Source organism: Phoenix dactylifera, chromosome 12 (assembly GCF_051530095.1).
Source record: "Phoenix dactylifera cultivar Ajwa chromosome 12, Ajwa_hap1_PhDact_Kaust_v1.1, whole genome shotgun sequence".
Lineage (NCBI taxonomy): Eukaryota > Viridiplantae > Streptophyta > Magnoliopsida > Arecales > Arecaceae > Phoenix > Phoenix dactylifera.
Genome location: NC_143201.1, coordinates 10,815,001 through 10,832,294, shown reverse-complemented (window position 1 = coordinate 10,832,294; position 17,294 = coordinate 10,815,001). Strand labels below are relative to the sequence as shown.

Sequence of the window (17,294 nt, the reverse complement as noted above, 5' to 3'; positions counted from 1 at the left end):
GTATATCTTTTAATTACTAATGAATTCAATTGAGTGTTTCAGTGAAAATCCTGTCTAAGTGTCCTAAGACTTGGTTCATAATTGTTGGATAAGTTAAGGAGTCTGTTTGAACCAATGTCTGAGACTCGAGTCGACTCCCGAGTATCACGAGTCGACTCCAAGCGTATCAAGTTCACTGGCACGAGCTCGAGTCGACTCCAGATGAGTACGAGTCGACTCCGACTGAGAACAGACAGAAGAACAGAAAGGATCAACTCAAAACCTGTCAACGAGTCGACTCCTGAAGTGCGCGAGTCGACTCCAATGTTCACCAAGTCGACTCCAGGGAAGTAAGAGTCGACTCCAAGCAGTCACAGGCAGAAAAGTCAGAGAGCAGTTTTCGGGTCTGAGATTCGAGTCGACTCCAGTGGAACGCGAGTCGACTCCGATGGTTGACAGGTCGACTCCAAAGAAAGCAAGAGTCGACTCTCAGCGGTACACAAAGAAAGTCAGAGACCATTTTATGGACTCTGAGATTCGAGTCGACTCCCGCAATACGCGAGTCGACTCCAAGACACCGCGACCCTAAGACAGACAGAAAACCAAGTTACTGCCTCTGAGATTCGAGTCGACTCCCAGACAGCTCGAGTCGACTCCAAGACAGCTTCACGTCAAAAGGCAGAAGACCATCTTTCGGAAACTGAGAGCCGAGTCGACTCCAAGGAAGTTCGAGTCGACTCCAAGACTGGACGAGCCAAAAGACAGAGGATCGGGAGTTCGGGCTCTGAGATTCGAGTCGACTCCCAGGACAGTCGAGTCGACTCGAGTGGACAAAATTCAAAATTGGATCCACGGACTTCAGTGGATGAGCCGACTCCAAAATTACCAAGTCAGCCCCAGAAGTTGACGAGTCGACTCCAGGTCAAGACGAGTCGACTCCCAGTCGTGAAGGCAACTTTAATTCAAATTTGGAACAGTTGCCGAGTCGACTCCGGAAAAGCTTGAGTCGACTCCCGCTACAGCCGAGTCGACTCCTGATCGCGCGAGTCGACTCCAACCCACCAACGGTCATATTGTCAGGCTGCGCAGAGTGTTCAGAACGGGCAAAAAAGCACTCTAACGGCTAGTTTCCGTGGGGGTTGGCTTAAATAGCCACAGAGGACTGTAGCTAAAAAGAGAACAACTATTTCACTCCAACTAATCAAGCATTCAAGCTCTGCAACGTGCTCTTCAACGAAAAAGAGGAAGATCTGCATTTACTGCTTCCAACTACATCTTTCCAGCAATTAAAGCCTCCTTCTCCTGCATTCAAGTCGACTACTCTTTCAAGAGGAGACCAGAAGTTTAAGAAGCCATTCCTCATCTCCAATATAAAAGCGTTTGAGGCTTCTTAACTTCATTTATTGTTCATATTGTTTTCATCTGCTTTTTGAGAAGCTCATTTTCTGTTTTCTTTCTACAACTTGTATTTACTTGGTTCAATCGGGGATTGAATCAAGGGGATTGAGGTTGGTTGGTGAGCCGAGTTAAAACCAACGTGTGTAAGGGTTCGATTGTGATCCCGGAAAAACAATCGGGGGTGGTTCTAGTCGGTGAGCCTGGGAAAACCGACCGAGTTCGTTGTGAGCTCGTAAAACAACAAGTTTGGTTGTGAGCTTGGAAAACAACCGGCTGTAATCCAAGGGGATTATAGTGAATTTCCAAGTGAGACTTGGGGAGTGGACGTAGGAGCAAGGGTTAGCTCCGAACCACTATAAAACTTGTGTTTGTGATTGATTGTCTCTCCTTCTTCTCATTTCATATTACTCACAGCACATAGTAATTAATTAAATAACTTGCAATAGTTTTTAATTAATCATCCATAACGTTTTAAATTATCTAAATTATTTTAAAACCCAATTCACCCCCCCTCTTGGGTTGTCTATCTAGGCAACAGATAATTAATTAGTTTTCAGATCTGAAAATTATAATTGCTGCATGTGGTGATGATCATAGGATTCAAACCCTTTTGGTATTAAATGTAATGACCTGCGATGTGATCTGTGATGTCATGTAATTTTTCAGATGCTTGCATGCATCTTATTTGATGTTTTGAGAGGCCTGCGTGCCTCCTAAAAGGAGATGTAATTTATTATTATTTTTATTTTACATCTGGTTGTATTTCTGTAATGTGATGTACGTCAACGATCAAGTTGAAGACAAGGCATGAGATGAACAGGGGTCTAAGCGGTTGATGGCGATTGGATCAAGAGTTGGTCAAGGATCGAATCAAGGAGGCTTGGAACCAATTCAAGAATTGAAGACCAATTGATCGATTGACGTGCATGTGCTTGTAATACGACCTAATTAGAATCCATGATCATCACCTATTTAATGTTTAGCTTTATTTTGATGCTGCGATTATAACTGCTTGTGATGTGCCGTTTGCATGTGATGTGAATGAGAGCCGGGTAGATAGGTTTACATGTGATGTAACAAATCCAATTGAGACCTAAATTAAAACCTCCTCAATCAAGTCAAGAGTGAACCAACATGAGCAAGTCATATTAGATTAATTGATCTAATTGGTGTCTAGGAAAGCATGAAAGGTGGTTACTTAATTAGGACCTTACTCTCTCAGTAAGGGGAGCCTCCCACCTGCTTACCTGGCCAATTATTCGATTACCTCTTATGAAGAGCTCAAGTTGCAAATACTAAGACCTGATTAACCAATATTAAGTCAATAGGTCTTCCACTGTAGTAGAGCTGCTAAGGCCTTTTTGATGTTGATTTGTCTCGGCTGGATACAGTGGTCAAGTTGCATCGGGGGGCTGGACCTCTCTATAGACATGAGATGTTGTAGGATAAAGGTGGGGTTGGGCACCAATAACTGTTAGGTGAGGACCCAATGACGACTTTATTCCTACGGTTATACGGTGGGTCTGACTTAACTAAGAAATGAGACCAATAACTGTTAGGTGAGGTTTTCATGGCTTAGAGACCAAGTTACACTACAACATGCTTGAGAAGCATTGTACAAGAGTTGTACATTCATCAATCTATGTGTCACCAATAACTGTTAGGTGAGGTGGCATGTAAATCGGTGGGACCGCAGTACCCACTAGAAACCCTAGTCGTGTGGGATTTCCGTTTTCCTACCAGGGGAGTGTGAGGAATTCGAGAAAATAGTGGGAGTTACATTTGTTCTAAAAGACCTTAGAATAGATTAGGATCAAGTACAAAAGTCTAACTAGAATCTTTACTCTCTGAGGATTATAAAGTCAGCTTCTAGACTCTTAACTCATATCCTATAGAACAACCGTTTGACCAAACCCAATTATAAAGATTGGCTCAGCAAATTTCAAAAAAAAAAAAATCATTTTGAATTATGAGAAATTTGGGTATATGCTAGACCATGGAATTCCCGTGTTACCAATCCGTCCGATTACTGATCAGCGTAAGATGCTTGTTAAGTGGACGAACAATGACAATAAAGTTAGGTGCTGCACAATGGCATCCATGTCCAATGCATTACAATGCCAGCATGAGAACATGAAGACTGCCAGAGACATATTAAATCACCTGCAAGAGTTGTATGGTGATCAGAGTCACGCAGCTCGGTTTGAAGTGTCCAAGAGGCTCTTCAAAGCCAAGATGCACGATGAGCAGTATGTCCATGATCATGGTTTGACCATGATAAAGGACTTAAAGAAGCTTGAGAAGCTCGGCATGACCATGCACAAAGAACTGCAAATGGATTTGATCCCGTAATCCCTTCTAGCTTCATATGAACAATTTATAGTAAATTACCATATGAACAAGATTGTATGCACCAAAACAGAATTGTTAAAAAAATTGGTAACTACCTTAGGGACGCTGAAGAGTTCAAGGGGCATCGTTCTCACTGTTGAGTTGATTTCTACTTCCAAGAGAGAGTCTATTTGGAAGAAGAAAAAGCCTGCGAAGAAACAGAAGACCGAGAAAATGCCAAATGAGGAAGTTCCAAGAAAAAGGCCAATTGCAAGGAAAAGTGTTTCCATTGCATCATGGATGGCCATTGGAAGAGGAACTGTCCTACATACATGGGAAGCATAAGAACATGACGGGTGACAGACCTTCAGAAGGTATGTCAGATATGCTCAGGATACTTAGGGACTGTTACCTATTGCTAGCAGAAATTTGATTTCTGTATTTATTTAGCACAGAAAGATTTTTATTTATTTGAAAATTAAATTGATTCAACATGGTTTTAAGATTGACAGTCTCTATCACATACATATGGATGTATCTGTGAATATATCTGAGCAAACAGTGAATACCATAGGATCTAATAGATCCAAAAATGAGATAAATCTAAAGTATTTAAGGCACCTCAGGCTTAGCCATATAGGAGAAGACAGAATAAACAAATTGGAGAAACATGAGCTTTTGGGCTCATTGACTTTTGAGTCATATTTGATTTGTGAATTCTGCCTTCAAGGAAAGATGGCCAAATTATCCTTTGTAGGACACAGGGAGGTCCACTCAAATACTTACCCTAGTACACACTGATGTGTGTGGCCCATTCGATGTGTAGGCTAGGGGTTGTAATTTTTTACTTCATTTTACCGATGATTACTCACGGTATGGATATGTGTATGAGACACAAATATGAAACTTTTGAAAGGTTCAAAGAGTTTAAATATGAAGTAGAAAAACATATAGAAAAACTCACTAAGGTTCTTCGATCAGATCGAAGAGGTAAATACCTTAGTGGAGAGTTCCGTGATTATCTCAAGAAGAATGGTATAGTTTTATAATGGACTCCTCCTGGTACACCTCAGTTCAACGGAGTGTCGGAGAGGAGGAATCGGACTCTATTGGATATGGTCCGATCCATGATGAGCTTCACTGATTTATCCTTGTTTCTTTAGATAGATGCCCTATTTTTAGCTATTTACTTATTGAATAGAATTTCCTCTAAAGTCCGTTCCTACCACACTATATGAGATATGACATGGTAAGAAGCCGAGTCTTGGTCATCTCAAGATTTGGGGATGTCCGGCCCACGTCAAGCGACAACAGGCGGACAAGTTAGAGGATAGGACAATTAATGCTCGTTTTATTGAATATCCTGAAAGAGTTATTAGGATACGATTTTTTCATCTCAAAGGATCACAAAGTGTTTGTGAGACGCCATGCTATCTTCATGAAAATAGTTTATCCTTGATAGAGGCAGTGGGAGGAAAATTGAGCTTGAAGAGAAAGTCTCTGAAAAGCAACGAGTCATGGATCCTATCGAACCCATTAATACAGAGCCAGTACACGATGTCCCTCAACCACCTCGCAGATCAAGTAGGGTCTCCCATCCTCCCGATAGATACTTAGGTATACTAGAATAGGATACCAAGGAAATGTTCCTAGTGGGAGATAGGGATCACACGCAGGATCCCAAAACCTACGACGAGGCGATATCTGATATCGATTCCGAGAAATGGATGGAAGCTATGAAGTCAGAGTTAGACTCCATGCATTCCAACCAAGTCTGGACCTTAGTAGATCCACCGCAAGGTATTGTACCTATTGGATGCAAATGGATCTACAAAAGGAAGATAGGTTTGGATGGAGAGGTAGAGACCTATAAGGCAAGGCTTGTGGCGAAAGGGTATAGTCAGCGCAAGGGCATTGACTATCAGGAGACCTTTTCACCTGTAGCCATGCTGAAATCCATCCGAACATAGCTTGCCATTGCAGCATTTCATGATTATGAAATCTGGCAGATGGATGTGAAAACTGCTTTCCTGAATGGATATCTTGATGAAAATATCTATATGGAACAGCCTTTGGGTTTCACTTCCAGTGATGGAGATCACAAGGTCTGCAAGCTGCAAAGGTCCATCTATGGACTAAAGCAAGCATCTCGGAGTTGGAACACTCGTTTCGATGATGCAATCAAAACATTTGATTTCATCAAAAATGAAGAGGAACCGTGTGTTTACAAAAGGGTTAGTGGGAGTGCTGTCGTATTTCTCGTACTGTACGACATCCTCCTGATAGGGAATGATATTCCCATGCTAACCTCGGTCAAGGTCTGGTTGTCAAAAAGGTTCTCTATGAAAGACCTTAGGGAAGCATCCTATATTTTGGAAATAAAGGTCTATAGAGATAGATCTAAAAGGATGCTTGGCCTATCACAGAAAATCTATATAGAGGAAGTGCTGAAAAGGTTCAGCATGGAAAACTCTAAAAGGGGTCTCTTACCCCTAAGGCATGGAATTAATCTCTATAAGAAGATGTGCCCCAACACATCTGAAGAGATTCATCGCATGAGCAAGATCCCCTATGCATCAGCAATAGGGAGCCTTATGTATGCCATGCTATATACATGACTTGATATAGTACATGCTGTGAATGTCACGAGCATATGTCAATCAGATTCAGACAAAAAGCACTGGATAGCTGTGAAGAACAGTCTTAAGTACTTGAGAAGAACTAAGGACATGTTCTTGGTCTTTGGGAGAAGATCAGAGTTGAATGTAGAAGGATGCACACATATTGATGATAGAAAGTCTACATCAGAATATGTGCGATGGTGGTTCAGTAAATTGGAAGAGTTCCAAACAACCGATCATTATAGATTCTACCTTAGAAGCTGAATGTTAAGCCGTATCTAAGGGTACAGTGGAAACCTTCTGGTTAAAAGTTCATTGCAGAGTTAGGTGTAATGTCATTAGATGCCATAACACTTTACTGCGATGACATTGGCACCATAACACTAGCTATGGAGCCAAGGTCTCATCAGAAGTCCAAACACATAGAGCGGCGCTTCTACCTCATACACGACTATGTTGAGAAGAAATATGTAGAGGTGCAGAGAGTAGACTCCGCGGATAACGTGGCAGACCCGTTCACTAAGCAGCTAAGTCGGCAAAAGACTGAAGCCCACCTTAAGAAGATGGGGCTTAGATATATAACTGATTGGCTTTAGTGCAAGTGGGAGATTGTTAGATGTATGCCCTAGAAGCCAATCTGGCTGACACATTGTTAATTCTAGGGACATAATTCATATTATTTATGTGTCTATGAATCGTCCAAGAAATTAATAAGATGATGATGCATATTCTCAAGAGTTGAAAATTTGAGCCATGTATCATTGGTGATTAATTTCTAAATGCTCCTGATCAATGGATCATCACAAGGACGGTGATCGATCCGATCAGTGCACAGATCACTTTCTTATAGGATGGACGAGACTTGAGTCCATAGTGTAGGGACACTGAAGTGATAGTGCAGGTGCTTGTTAGAGAACAAGGGTACTGAGCGTGACCAAGACAAGAAGTTACTTGGACGTCTATCTACTCGTCAGTGACTTGCTTGATGTTGCAGTAGTATGACTGGTCCTTTGACCTGCGGTGCTTCGGCTACTCACAGTGAGGTTATTGTAGTTTGACTACACGTATACATGGTCTCTAGTCATATGGGTCCTTGTAGTGTAGATTGGCTGCAGTAAGTTCACTGTAGGAGTAGGGTATGCACTTATATGGAATCTATCAACCTTGATAGAAGAGGAGTGATCCTATGTGATTTGTTAGACTGAGTTCTAAGACCTTGGCCAGGGCAGTAATATAAAGTGGAGAAAGAGTTTTCCACTATCGAACTCGAGTCAAATAAATCTTGACATATAACAGACGAAGAGGTTTGACGAGTTATCCATGACCTCCGTCCTGTAGGGATCCACGATAGAAGGACTATATCACATGATAACTGTACCTAGAGGTTCATCATTCTATTCTGCTGGGTAGCCACTACATGCTGCTAGGTGTCACTGGTGGATGGTGGGACTCATAGGGATTATCTCGATGATCGATAAGCCCTAATGAGTAGAGTTGGAATCGTTCCGACCTATTGAAAGGAGTTTTCAATGATATTGTGATAGAGATCACAATATATCTCACTACCAGTCAGAGTAGAACCTATGGGGTCACACACACTAGAGGCATTGACCGATCCGATGGTTGAATCGTGATTAGGAATCACAAGTAATCAATTCGATTGATAATAAGCTGAAGAAGGAACAAAGCGAATTAATTAATTGGACTTAAAACAAGAGTCCTACTTGGAGTAGGATTCCTAGAGTCCTAATTGGATTAGGACTAGGAATCCTACTTGGACTGAGATTCCTACTTGGACTGGGATTCCTACTTGGACTGGAAATCCTATTTGGAGTAGGACTGGAATTCCTACTTGGAGTAGGATTCCTACAATCCTAATTAGATTAGGAGTTTTGAATTAAATTTGGATTCCTACTTGGAGTAGGATTCCTAGAGTCCTAATCGGATTAGGACTTCGAATTCAAATTAGAGTCCTAATTGGATTAGGACTAGAATTAAACAAGTCCTAATTGGATTAGGATTTCTTAAGTCCTAATTAATTATTAATCTAATGAATCAACATGACTCCTAATTGGATTAGGATCGAAGAATGAAGACGAGTTCTCTGAAGCTACGACGGAACTCGCCTCTTAGATGCTGCCACTTTGGTAGCAGAGCCGAGGACAGCAGCAAGTAACTAGACTTCTTTTGCCTTTGAGACTCGCCATGATGAAACTTTGCTTGGGAAAGATGTCCGCACAAATGGCTTCTTCGCAGCAAGAACGCAATAGAGGACTTTTTAGGTTTTCATAGATGCGAATCCGCAGCAACCAACCCATATGTCTTTCGTCTTCTTTCATCTAGCTATTGCTCAAGCTAAAGCAGCCAATCGTCGAACAATCTGATCTTTTGTCGATTTTTCGGATTCTTCATCCATCCAATTCAGGGAAGCTTCGTGAAGTGCTTCCTGAGTGAGTCCATATTTCGCTTCTTTTCATGCCCGAAAGAATGAAGAAAGAAGCTGCTTTCTTTTTATACAAAAAAAAAACGTCTTCAACTCTGAGGATCCCTCAGACCACCTCACTAGATGAACCTTTTTAGCCTCCTCTGAGCTTCCCCAAAATCAATCTCTATTCTATTTATCAATCTCATCACAAACGCTTATTGGGAGAACTGCCGTGTCCATTGTATAGACTGGAATTGCTTGGGACACAGATTGGATTAGAGTGGCCCTTCCTGCAAGAGAAAGAGAATGAGCTTTCGTGCTTTCTTGAATCGGCGTCCCCCAGGCCAGAACGGAAAGGGCATACCTGCCACCGGAGGATTCTCGGGCATTCCTTCATGCCGAGGGGATAAGAGAAGGATAAGTCGAATGCTCAACACACTTCCCCAAGAGCATAGGCCGATCATGAGCCTATTTCCATATCCATTTTCTCTCATGGGGCATAAAGAAGATGTGAATTAGAAGCATCCGAGGTAGGAAACAAAAAGAGGCCTGCCCTCCAAGCAAGCAACTCATTTTGAGAGATAAGCAGCTATTGGATTAGATGGCTTGGGGGGTGTGGGAAAGAAAGCAATGCATTCAAGACAGGACTCTCCACCTGTGAAGCTTCCCAAGCACCTACCCTACTACCAGCTCAGTGGCATGAATTAGCGATTCTCGGGATTCAAATAAGGAAGGGAGGAAGATCAGCCTTGAGAGTTCCATTCTCACCCGGTCCTTGGCTCTTTCCTGGTTTCAGGTTATCAAGAATAGAATCAGAGCAAAGAAGTTTCATCTGCATCCCTTGGCTCCGGTGCTATTGACTCAGCTCTTCCATAAAGGGCTGCTAGAGAATAGAGTGTGGCACTTTCTTTCGTAATAGAGTAGGCAGTTCGGGATTCCGCAATGCGCGACGAATGAATATCTGACTAAGGCAAGGAACTTCCATAGTTTCCAGAGGAGTCGAATGCGCAAAGAGAAGGAGTAGGCTCAATAGAAAGTTAACTAAGACATTGTCTGTCACTGATTGCATGGGGAGGAAGGAGATAACAAGAACCAAGTTGGTGGTATCCGGGAAGGGGCTTCACATTCATGCCCAGAATCCCTTGTTGGAGGCAGTGGGCTGCTTATCCGGCGTTAGCGTATCCGCTGCTAAGCGCTGCTATCCCCGTCTCAGCTGTTGGCCTATTCGCTGCAATCTTTAGGCCTCCATCGCTGTATCTATTCTATATTAGAAGAGTTCCTCTATTCTAGTTCTAGTCGGCGTAATACATTCCCCATTCCCTTCCAGGGAAAGAAGTTCCCCCTTTGCTACTTCATCCTGCTCTTAGACTAGGCTTGGTCAATTCGCCTTCTTTCTTTACTTATTGAATTGGTTGCCTAAATCCTTTTTGCCCTTCCTTAGCTACTCGAGAGTCCTCGGGGAGTGCATGAATGTTATATTTTAGGGGATTATGTGCATCAATTCCTTGCCAATGGGTCGCTTCCGAAAGACAGAACTCTTCCCTCAATTAGCGCAGCCTCGATCTTCTAGCTGATTCTCTTTCCTTGCATTTTTTCCCAGTGCACAACAGCTAATAGCTAAAGCGACGTACGTTGACGTTAGGATGCCCCAGGGGAAAGGTGGCGCAATCCGGCCACCACTCCAGAAGCTGAACTGTAGTACGGCCCACATGCATGAACTCCTGAGACAAAGCTCGGCGAGCAAGATCCCTAGAAGGGAAAGCAATGAGGAACAAGTTGCCAGGCAACATCCTGATCCACCAATCCCAATTGGCATCCCAGTACAAACGGGGAGCATCCAAGACTTCCTTATATTCGACCATGTCACATAACGGTTCCGCTATCAGGCAGGACCCCAGACATAAGAGTGCACTAAATCAAAAAGAGAAGCAGAAAGAGACGTCGTACTAGAGGGATAAGGTAGGGCCAACTGTTTTCCCAGTTTACAGGCCATACATGGAGACAACTCCGACACAGGGACACTACCTAGGACACCACTACGAACTAAAGTACTCAAACGATCACAAGACAGATGACCAAGCGGACGATGTCATAGATCAACCAAAGAAAAAGAGGAAGACACACCCACGCAAGCAAATCCAGTAGCAGAAGAAGGCAGATGGAGACAGTCCATGTAATTGAGCCCCCCACGCTTACAACCATGACCAATTAGGGCGCTGGTATGACGATCCTGCACGGAGCAAGAAGAAGCATAAAATGAGACAGTGCAGTCATGATCGGTAAGCTGGCTAACAGAAAAAGAAATTCATAGACAACTTAGGAATATGTAAAAGAGAGAGAACAAAAAACCGGCAAGTGGTGGTAATGGCTCCGTGGTGAGACACAGAGAGTGGAGATCCATATGCAGTAAATATCTGAAGTGGCTTCTGCAAGGGTGAGCATGGGGCATGAATAGAGGCACCGGAGTCAAGGATCCAGGAGGGCCCAGAAATACCTGTGCGGTCAGCCGAGGTAGACAGCGCAGTGGTGGCTGTGGTGGCATGTCTAGTCGATGGAGTGGAGCCTCCCAGCTTGGAGGCCTTTAGGATCTGCATAAGCTGTGCCAAAGAAAGACACTGAGGGCCCATGTGCTGAAGGAAGAACTGCAGGGACTGGAGTGGCTGCGACATCATCGAACATCTCAATAGTATTAGACCCAGCAGAAGAAGTAGCAGCTGCTGCAGAGGCGGATTGTTGCCTGCGGAGATCAGCTTGCTTCTTCTTGGCATAGTCCTTGAGCATATGGTCCCAGGCATGACAATAGCGGCACCCCATAGACTGGCCGAATGCATGACGGCTAGAAGAATCACGAGAAGCAAAGGACCCAGAGGTAGAAGATCGGGAGCCAGAAGCAACAAGCAAGTAGCTGGCTTAGCAGAACGAAAGGAGCCCAAGACTCGCAGACGAATCTCTTCAGCTATAAGCTCTGAAAGTGCAACATCTAGAGTGGGCAGAGGAGATTTGTGCAGGAGCTGGCCTCTGATGGACTCAAACTCTAGGCGAAGGTGCATGAGGAACTGAAATAGACGTTGCTGATCTCGGGCCTTCTGCTGCTTCTTGGCACAGTCACAGGCAGAATATGTAGAACATAACTCTTCCCCCATGGAGGAGAGCTGGTGCCAATGGTCCTCATTATTGTGTAAAACTCCTGGATAGACCGCTCGTCTCGATGTGCAGTAGAGAGCTCCTGGAACACCGAATAAGCAATGGCAAGGCTGGTCTTGTTAGAAATTGATATTGAATCTAAATTCTAGAGAAAGAAACAATGAGAGAAAGGAGAAGAGAAGAAGAGCTGCGACACCGATAGCAAATCGCCCAAGAGGCGAAAGCGCTGGAAGTAGCTCGAGAGATGGAGATAGGCGAGCCAAGCGAGTCGGCCAGCATCTCTATCCGAGAAGGAGGGAGTGGGTTGTTCAGGTCTCCCACTACCCACTAAGGAAGTAGCCGAGAGAATCCTACAGAAATGAAGGCGACGATGAATGTTTCTGTGGAGGGGCTACTAAAAGAGAGAATAAAAGGATGGCTCAGCCACCCCCTGTAGAAGACGCCGACCATTTGTCGAGGGCGAAGTACAATCCGCCCGGGACAAGATGCCGAAGGGAAGAACAGGAGCGACTGCTGGCCAGAGAGCAAAGAAGCTAACCGGGGAGTCGACCCTAGAAGAAAGCGGCTCCCTCGCCCTTACTTATACTTAGAAGGCGCACCGCTTTGCCTAGCTAAGCCTGACAAGGAGGTACAAGTGAGGATAAAGATAGATGAAACACTTTACTTTACAGAGGACGATGGTAGACGGGGGATCCAGAGAGACCTTACAGAGGAGACACGGTAGGCGATTGGTAAGGTAAGCCGATGTTCTGACTATAGTTTATAGTTCTAGACACTGAGAATGGCAGACCAGCGACCAGTGAAGCCGCTGGAGAAGTGTTTGAGGCAGAAGGCACCCATTGAGGCACCTTTAGTTTAGCATCCACTTTTGTGCTCTGACGGCTCAGCACGAAGGTGCTTACGAGACGTTACTGGGAAAACATTAGCTACAGGCGGCCCGAGTTGGGAAGGATTGGGCGGCAAGCACACAGTCGATGAAGTAGAGATCCGGCCTAGGGTTACCCTGCACTTGCAAGACGGATCGAAGGAGGAAGCCGAGACGTCAGGTTCAAATTCCAGCGGAGATGAAGACCATCAGACACTGATTCTGAGGATTCAGGACACAGTCCAAGAGAGAGAGAGATGGAGTCATCTGGTTGGAACACGACTTGGGAGACATTTCTTGATGAGTAGCTCTACAGGTGTACGAAAAACATTTTTGAAAGACTATTAAGCGCTGGAAGAACACTTCAGGCAGGTCATCGATAGTTGACGACGGTGGACCTGTGGGGGAGCACTTTACTTTAAGGCGTGCCCCAGCATTAGCAGCATCTAGTCTTTAGACAAGCAATTATTGGAGCCGGCGTATGAGGCGCAAAAGGACAGATGGCATTACCAAGAACCGGAGATAGTGCAACTGAACCTCGGCACGGACACGAAGGAGACGTCGAAGATGATCGCAGTCGGGGCCAACTGGGACAGCATACTTACCCTGGGGGCACACAGAGTCTTCAATAAGTACATTGACAAATTAAGTCATTCTTAAATAGCCGAAAACATAAGCAGACTGATAAGCTCTTCAAGGGGGCCAGTTTGATTGGCGAGTACGGCAGACTATTTTGATACGGTACTTTTTTTTTAAACAACTCACTTTCTTGAGCTATATGATTGTCTTAATATGAAGTAGCTCTCTTACTTGTTGGTCTAGACATCCGCATCATTGCAGAGTTTGAGCTTTATCAAACTGATGTGTCTTTCTGCAGCCGGATGTTGAGCTTGCTAGCTTCTTGCCAGCCCTTTCTGAAGTTTCCCAAGCTCCGTGGTGAATGGCTCATTCGGAAGGCAGTGGTAAAGGCCTTTCTTCAATCTTTAGGCACATAGACCGCGCATTGGTCCCCTATCGCCCCTGGGCGGCACCACGATTACCGTAATCCTCAATGAGGTACCTCATTTCATTGAGGAGGCTCAGCGTGTACTGGCAAGTTATCAATCCGTTTTGATAATCCACAAGATCGTTTCTTGTGTTTATAGAAGCAGCTGTCCCTGGAATCCACTTCATATTCAAATCACGATCTATAGACGTTCAACTGATCCCTCTGAACTCATGCGCTTGAATCTGCCGCTGTAGTCTGTACCTATAGGTACGAGAGCAACCACTCCCGACGCTAGACCAAGAGATCGGCAGACCATTCAGAAACTAGCCATGTAGTCCGTAATCTGTGGGGATAGGTTGTATAAAAAAGTAAACCAACAACATTCTGTTGAAATGTCTAGATGAAAGGGAGGCCAAAGAGATGATAATCCAGGTGCATGAAGGAGTCTGTGGTCCACACATGAATGGGCACAGGCTTGCCAAAAAAAGACTTCGCCTAGGATATTACTCTTTTACGATGGAGAGGGATTGCATCCATTTTCTTCAGAGATGCCACAAATGCCTAGTGCATGCGAATTTGATCTACGCGTCGCCGACGGAGCTTCATAACCAAACCACACCATGGCCCTTTGCAGTATATTGCCTAGATATCATAGGAAGGTTAACCCGAAGGCAGCCAATTGGACATAAATACATCTTAGTAGCTATCGATTCTTTCACAAAGTGGGATAAAAACCTCCTACACCACGATCACAGTGGCACACGTCATAATATATCTGAAGAAGCAGCTTCACATTCATTCATAAGCTTAGGGACGTTAATGCTTTTTTCAAGCTCTCTCATTCATTCACCATGACTTCATTCCACAACAAATAGTATCTTCTTTCATCATAGTATGACCATAGAACATTCATGGCTTGATTCTCGCTGTTTTTAGACAGGAAGGGAAAGTCCCAGCTGACATCCTGAGCTCTACAACTACCAGTGTGGCCTTTTCAGGTTCTGGATACTCGCATTCTGTTGAGCGAGATTGTTCTTGTCTTCCCTCATCTAACTCCTTAGAGTCGAATGGTCTCGAAATAGGCTTCAAGAAGAAGCGAAAGACGGTAGGTATAAATAACTTGTAAGCTCCGTCATTGGCTTTTACTGATCCTTTGTTATATGCCAACTGATGTCGCATTGCCTACAACCCTTGCTTTGCCCCAGTCGGGCTTATAACCTTTCTGACTTTCATCGGTACATATAGTCTACTTTTTTGGCTATGCATTCTATAGGGTATTGGCGTTGTGCGACACTAGTCCTGTCGTCCGCCTAATTAGTGGGGAGACATTGATGTACGCGGTCAGCCAGGGGTCAAAGATCACCTGAGATACCTTCCAAAGTGACCAACCGGGACCGTTTTGCGCTTTGCGGCTAACGAATGTGGGAATGAGTTCGCTCCTATGGGGGAGACTCCCATCCATCGGGTCTCCAAGCAATGATCACTCCACTTTATAAACTCTACTCGGCATTCGATCATTACTCCCGATCATTTTTATTGATCATTTTGAACAGAGCTTATTTTCTTCCTTTCGTGTTATCTGGCTAGCTGTCCCTCACTCTGGCGCTTGGTCTATTGGTTGACCTTTTCAGCCGCTGACTTGCCTTTGCTGCCCTCCTATAGCTTACGCTCATACGTTGTTCCGTCTTATACTGCGCTTAGTTACCGTTAGTCCTAGGAAATTCTCGCTTTCTCGGGGCTCTTGCTACTTGCCTTCTAGTGCACCTCCGAAGCCATACCTGACGACCTTCTATCTAAAGCGTGGCTGTCGTCGTGGCCTTCGGATGGTACCTTTGCTGGCTAGTCTGATCTCATGTCTACCCAGTGCCTAACCCTATTCTCCAGGTCACCGACATTGCATGTGGAATCTCCGCTCCAAAAAGGGGAGTCCCGCCTTAAACTAAGAAGTGTTGACACTCAGGTGGACACTGAGATCGAGTTTTTTTTTCTTTTCATAAATTGATTATAAATATAGTTATATATATATATATAAATATATTTAATATAAAAATATAAATATAAAAATATATATATATATATATATATATTTTGAAATGTAACAACATTCTCCAATTTCTTTGAGTAGATCATGTTTTACTTGGTTTTTCTTTCCTTTTTGCGATCGGAATACGAATGAGATCAGAGACGCCATCATTGGGGCAAACGATGCAATAGCTTCGGTGAGAGCAAAGCCCAAAATGGCATAACCAAATGATTGTTTAGCCAATGATGGATTTCGCGCCACGGAATGAATCGAGGAACTGAGGACGTTTCCAATACCGACAGCAGCTCCGGCTGAAGCAATTGTAGCAGCTCCGGCACCTATTGATTTTGCACCTTCTAACATCTCGAGACGATAATTTGCTCGTCACGTTCCTTCGCTGCTCTTTCCTGGATTCTTCGTCGATTCCTCTTCCCCACCCCGCGATCCAAAGTATATCTCGTGATGATTCATGCATAGAGGCTGAGGCTCTCTTATATGGCAACAAACATTAGGTAAGGTACAATGAACTTTTTATTCATGATGTGTTATTGGCCAAAGAAGAATCTTTCTTTTGTCATGCTCCCGGTACGAATCATTCTTCAAAGGAATGTTTGGCGAATGGATTTAAGATGCCTTACCATAAAAAAAGGAAAGCACCTTAGCACAGGGAATTTTGTAAGCTTGTATGTGTCCTATTGAGTAATGGCCAAGAACGTCGAGTTTCTCGACTCATATCGAGAATGCTACGAAGTTATGGCATAAGAGGACATCGAGATGGAAAGAATTAGTGATAGGTGTTGTGCTTGGTTCACCCGAAGCAAAGAACTCTCCCTCTTGTGAGGATTGCATTAAAGGTGAAATGCATTGGTCCTCCTTTCCCAAAGGATGTAGTTGGAGACCCCTGAGTTGATTCATAGTGATCTCACCGGTCCATTCCATGTTGCTCGCTCTAAACTATCCTAAGTATTAGTGGGCTGGAGCTATGAATACTAGCACTTATGTTTCGAATAGAGTTCCTACTGAAGCGCTTATTCCTTATGACCAATGGGGGGTAGCGGTCACTTCGAGATATTAGCAAGTAAAGCATATGCATGTGTACCAGGTGTGAAGAGGCAAGAATTAGATGCGACTTCTGCCAAATTTTCACAGGCCGAATGATAGAGGAGATGATGATCCTGTGACAAAGAATGTATTTGTTGCAAGAAGTGCACATGTTGTTGAAACATCTCCCGTAGACTTTGCCTATGTTGGATCTTTGATGGAATAAACCTATTTCATGAAAGGGGAGGGGCTGAGAGCCCATGATTCGATGCTGCCAGCTAGCCCGCCTTTCTATCCGCTGCTGAATGAAGTCGCTGACCTACCATCCCTTCTAGCCTTACCCGATTCGCCGGGAAGGGGGATTTGATGAGGCAACCAGATGGTTCGTCGAGTCAGGGAATGCTGTAATCCGATTTTGGTTGGACAGAAAACCCATCCCCGCCTGCCTGCGCTCGAACCGTCTCCTTCGACTCTTTCTG

At 44.2% G+C, this 17,294-nt stretch overlaps 2 protein-coding genes across 2 annotated transcripts; both read right to left on the bottom strand.

Moving 5' to 3' along the window:
- Positions 1-10,372: 10,372 nt before the first annotated feature.
- LOC148700420 (uncharacterized) lies at positions 10,373-15,774 on the bottom strand. Its single transcript, XM_088708409.2, has 3 exons — positions 11,048-15,774; positions 10,921-10,945; positions 10,373-10,844 (listed from the first exon to the last, which is right to left on the bottom strand). The coding sequence occupies exons 1-3, from the start codon at positions 11,895-11,897 to the stop codon at positions 10,637-10,639; spliced, it is 1,083 nt and encodes a 360-aa protein (XP_088564535.2). The 5' UTR covers positions 11,898-15,774; the 3' UTR covers positions 10,373-10,636.
- A 15-nt stretch (positions 15,775-15,789) lies between these two features.
- LOC120106699 (ATP synthase subunit 9, mitochondrial) lies at positions 15,790-17,126 on the bottom strand. The gene has a single exon (XM_039119730.3). It carries the CDS (start codon positions 16,135-16,137, stop codon positions 15,790-15,792), a length of 348 nt encoding a protein of 115 aa, XP_038975658.3. The 5' UTR covers positions 16,138-17,126.
- Positions 17,127-17,294: the final 168 nt, after the last annotated feature.

Bases quoted from the DNA above. Each gene is read 5' to 3' on its own strand.
- LOC148700420 (XM_088708409.2), bottom strand. From the start codon at position 11,897: ATGGGGGAAGAGTTATGTTCTACATATTCTGCCTGTGACTGTGCCAAG. The intron at 10,946-11,047 runs GTTAGCCAGCTT...CATGGTTGTAAG, and splicing joins GTCTATGAATTTCTTTTTCT to CGTGGGGGGCTCAATTACAT. The intron at 10,845-10,920 runs GTCTCCATCTGC...GGTTGATCTATG, and splicing joins GGGGCTCAATTACATGGACT to ACATCGTCCGCTTGGTCATC.
- LOC120106699 (XM_039119730.3), bottom strand. From the start codon at position 16,137: ATGTTAGAAGGTGCAAAATCAATAGGTGCCGGAGCTGCTACAATTGCT.